At 44.8% G+C, this 4,721-nt stretch overlaps 1 protein-coding gene across 1 annotated transcript; it reads left to right on the top strand.

Moving 5' to 3' along the window:
* Window positions 1-3,328: 3,328 nt before the first annotated feature.
* LOC129742397 (uncharacterized) lies at window positions 3,329-3,894 on the top strand. The gene is made up of 2 exons (XM_055734296.1): window positions 3,329-3,476; window positions 3,551-3,894. Exons 1-2 carry the CDS (start codon window positions 3,329-3,331, stop codon window positions 3,892-3,894), a joined length of 492 nt encoding a protein of 163 aa, XP_055590271.1.
* The last annotated feature ends 827 nt before the right edge of the window (window positions 3,895-4,721 follow it).

Genomic DNA, 4,721 nt, shown 5'->3' with positions numbered 1-4,721 from the left:
TCTTTTTCACGTTGCCTCTTCAAAGTAAGTTCCATTTGCTCTCCTGAAGATGATATCCTCGTCATCGGCGACTTCAACATGCCAGGCTTGAAATGGTGCTCTTCACAAGGCGGCTTTCTGTTTCCAGATCCTGCGCGTTCTTCTTTCACGGCGCCCTGCAGCGTTTACTTAGATGCCTTAAGCAAAGCGACTCTACGTCAGATAAATAACATTGAAAACGAGAACGGCAGGAAGCTTGACCTCTGCTTTGTTAACGAAGGGTTCAGGATACCGACGATCGATTTAGCTCCCGCTCCACTCGTCAAAGCTGTCCTACATCACCGAGCTCTAGTGGTCTCACTCGGTGCCGCTAGGTTATATTCTCCCATTGAGAAAACGTCTTACTATAAAGATTTCAAGAATATGGATTTCGAAGCTATCTCGCGCGTTCTGGAATCCATTGAATGGGAAGTCGAGCTCGATCTTTCTAATCCCAACGCAGCTGTAGAGACATTTACGAATATCCTTAATTACACCATCGATCGCCATGTGCCGAAACGTAGCGTAGGTGCTAATCTACGGACTCCGTGGGTCACTAAAGAACTGCGGCAACTCAAGACAGCTTAAAAACGTGCTCTTCGTAACTATAACAAGCACAAGTCGCTCTACGCTCAGAACGAATACCGCAAACTGAACTCGGCATATAAAAAGACCAGTAAGCGCTGCTACCAAAATTATCTTAATCGGCTACAGCGAAACTTCAAGACCAGTCCAAAAAAAATTTGGAAGCACGTAAAAAATCAGTGGAAAGAAACAGGGCTCCCGTCCCACATGTTTCTGGACAACAACACAGCTGATTCCGACTCCGACATTTGTGAGCTCTTCGCCGGGAAATTCTCAAGCGTCTTTACAACTGAGGGCATTTCTTCAGAGCAACTAACCAGGGCTGTCCGGAATATTTTACCTCTAGGCCCGGACGGTATACCAGCAACTTTTTTCAAACGTTTTATGCCACTTTTGCTGACTCCCATCAAATATATTTTTCATTCATCGCTGGACAACGCAATTTTTCCCTCATTATGGAAGGAAGCTCATATGTTTCCTGTCCACAAACAAGGGGACAAGCGAGATGTTAGCAACTACCGTGGGATTTCAGCTCTATGCGCGATATCCAAAGTTTGGTTGTTATGGATCCTGTTTTCTCGTTCTGCAAGCCTCACATTTCCAACGACCAGCATGGATTCATGCCTAAACGATCCACAACTACCAACTTACTGAGCTTCACATCTTTCATTCAAGACTGCTTTGCCAGGAAGACCCAAACTGACGCCATTTACACTGATCTCTCTGCTGCGTTCGACAAGGTGAACCATGATATTGCTATTGCAAAGCTCGGACGCTTAGGATTCTGTGGATCTCTTCTGGATTGGTTCCGGGGTTATTTAACGGGACGGAAATTATCCTTTCGAACTGGTGAATCCTTTTCCAGGCAATTCCCTGCCCCTTCAGGTGTGCCCCAAGGAAGCCATTTAGGACCGAAAATTTTCGTAATCTACTTCAATGACGCACTCTCGCTTCTGGACGGCACCAAACTCGCTTATGCTGTGCTGATGACCTCAAACTTTTTCACGCCATAAACAACCAAGACGACATCGACTTTTTACAGCAGCAATTTTCCGAATTTGCTCACTGGTGCGACATTAACTGCCTGCCTTTGAACCGCAGCAAATGCTCGGTTATGACATTTTCCCGTAAGCGGCACACTCTTCATGCTGAGTACATCCTTGGAAGCGATACCATCACCCGAGTCGAACACATCAACGATCTAGGAGTTATCCTCGATCAACGGCTGGAGTACAAGACACATACGAACTATGTTGTTGACAAAGCTTCTAGAAACCTTGGATTCCTGTTTCGCATAGCCAAAGACTTCAAAGACGTGTACTGCCTTAAAAGTCTTTATTGCTGCATAGTTCGTTCCATCCTCGAGTACGCATCAGCTGGTGCCCCTTCTATCAGAACGAAGCTGAACGAATCGAGGCTATCCAGCGGCGCTTCCTGCGGTATGCACTACGTCACCTGAATTGGCACGATCCGTTTCGTCTGCCAAGCTACGAAAATCGTTGCCGCCTAATAGATTTGGATACGCTTCAAGTTCGTAGGAACGCTACTCGAGCTCTGATTGTGGCTAACCTGCTGACATCGAGAATAGACTCTCCCACGCTGCTGGAGGCTGTCCCTCTTAGTGTACGACCCCGAGGATTAAGAAACCAGCATTTGCAGCTTTACGTTCCCATTTGTCTGAACAACTATGGGGCCAACAGCGCTTTTGTGGGAATCTTAAAAACTTTTGATCGTTTTGTTGAGTATTTTGACTTTGACGTTTCGAGAAATGTGTTCCGAAGGAAAATATTAGACGTGTCTAGAACTGTGTCGAGTGGATTTTAATTTTAGAAAGTTAATTAGGATTAAGTTATCATTTGGATCAACATGTGATCCGTTGATTTTTTATACAAATAAACAAATAATCAAAGCAGATTTGAGCACCACTGGAATTGGGCGATCGCCTTCCAATCCGGAAATCGGCGCTGTCGCTGAAGAGTCTCGATGGTCCAGTTCAGCTCTCTCGCCGCTTGGCCTCAGCTCCTCAGAAATGTCCAGAATCCGGGGCCAGAGAATAGCAACTTCTGAGCGGCTTGGTCAATGCCGAACTTGGCTGTCCCAATCGGTTCTTGTTGGCTGCGTTCAAACCGTTGAATTTCAGTGGGTGGTTTCGGGTCGCAACGTTTTGTTGAGGGATGTCCGCTCTCCGAATAGCTCCGTCTCTGGCGAATTGGCCTCTCACGGCGGGAGGTGTCGGCTCCCTCACGTCCAGCGGATGCTGTCCCGACTTTTCTGTCGCCTTTTCCCGGGTTCGCTTCCAGCGTTCTGCGTGCGACTGGCGTTCGTTGATAGGTGAGTCCCGTGGCAGCTTCTCAACGGGGCCAATATCGGCAGAACCAACCGGAACAACTCGCGGGAAGAAAAAAAACGCGATGGCGACTGGCAGAGTAAGGCCGATGACATAGTGAATGCGATGCGATGCGAACCGGCGAATGCGAATCAATGCGGTGAACCACATTTGGTAGAACTGTATGTGAATCGCATAAACCTGACATAGTGAAACCAATGAGAATTTGCGATCAGACGCGGCGAACCTGATTTGTGTTTGGTTCACCGCTTTCAATCGCTTTGAACACGCTAACAAAATTTTACACTGCCCCGCTATTCAATTGACATTTTTATTTTTTGATCAACTGTTGCGTTGGTTTTGTTTGGTCGTGTCGTGTTTGATTTTGAAATTTAAAAAATGGAGATCGATCAAACAGAAAATTTAATCAATTGCGTGTTTGCGAAAAGGCCCTTGTGGGACAAAACCACTAAGTTCTACCGGAACCGGATAGAAATAGAGAAGCTGTGGAGGACGGTGGCTACTGAGCTAGGAGGAGACACAACATGTAAGTTTAAATATTGTTTTATATTTGTGCACATCAGAACTATAAATATATATAATTTTTTTTTTCAATCACAGCTGATTCGGCGAAGAAAAAGTGGAAAAATCTCCGTGACACTTTTTCGAAGGAATTGCGGAAGATACCGGAATCAAGGTCAGGTGACGCTTCCAGGTTGAACTTCGAAGCGTATACCACCTGGCCTTGTTTCGAGTCGATGGTGTTCCTTCGACATCAGCTGAAACCCCGAAAGTCCGGCGGGAACCTTTCAAGAGCTTCGGGAGAATCTAGTAATCCTGTTGACGGAGACGACGTGGAGTTTATGGAAGAAAGCTTGGACGAAAGTGTTCCATATCCGGAAGCTTCGGGATCTTCAAAACATACCGTTCGGAACGAGGAAAGAATAGCAGCTAGTCGATATTGAGGCTAGGAAGCTAGAGCTTCTGGAAAGAAAGGTGAACCGTAGGACGAATGCAGAAAATGAAGACGATGCGGATTTCTTCAAAAGTTTGCTTCCACATGTCCATCTCATGGAACCCGAAGACAAAATGGATTTCCGCATGGAAGTTCAAGCACTTGTGAAGAAATACGCATATGGAAAGAAAAAATCGCCACTCGTCCCGGTACCCCACACGGAACCGGAAAACCAAAACAAACGGAGTAGGACATCCCTTACCGACATCACACCGTTGGACCACTACCAAAACACTCCAGCAAGAGTCCATTCCGGAACCATTCATATGGAAGTGGAAGTTTTAAGTCAGCGCTCGTTTTCAGTCATCACTTCGCCAACAAGCTCGAGCGTAACTTCCAGGAAGTGATTTTTCGAATTTGTTTTTCTGTTAAATAAAAACTGGATTTAAAATGAAAGTACTACTTCTATTCCGAAATATTGGAAATTTAAAAGAAAATCGTTCTTGAATCAACTCTCCTACGAATACAGTATAAACTTTTACTTTGGTTGCCATGTGCACTAGGGTGTCCCAAAATTGCATAATTTCTGGGAATCTGGGGGCTCACCCTCAAAATGGTAGATTAGGATGTGCAGAACAAACTTTTGTATGGGGCCGACTGAAAAAAAATATGTTTAGAGGTTCCGCAAGCGCGATCTTTGAAAAAAGTCCACTTTCAAAAGATTTGATTTTAAATAAATTCTGGGTCCCAAAATTTTCATGAAATTTATATATTTTATATTTTTTTAATTTTGTCTGAGTTAAATACTACACGTAAAAAAAGAAAAATGAACCAAAT

Source organism: Uranotaenia lowii, chromosome 2, assembly GCF_029784155.1.
Source record: "Uranotaenia lowii strain MFRU-FL chromosome 2, ASM2978415v1, whole genome shotgun sequence".
Taxonomy (NCBI): domain Eukaryota; kingdom Metazoa; phylum Arthropoda; class Insecta; order Diptera; family Culicidae; genus Uranotaenia; species Uranotaenia lowii.
This window is presented reverse-complemented; position numbering and strand designations above follow the sequence as displayed.

What these genes read in the sequence shown, in the direction of transcription:
- LOC129742397 (XM_055734296.1), top strand. Translation starts at nt 3,329, where the DNA reads ATGGAGATCGATCAAACAGAAAATTTAATCAATTGCGTGTTTGCGAAA. An exon ending in GCTAGGAGGAGACACAACAT is followed by an intron (nt 3,477 to 3,550) that starts GTAAGTTTAAAT and finishes TTTCAATCACAG; the next exon opens with CTGATTCGGCGAAGAAAAAG.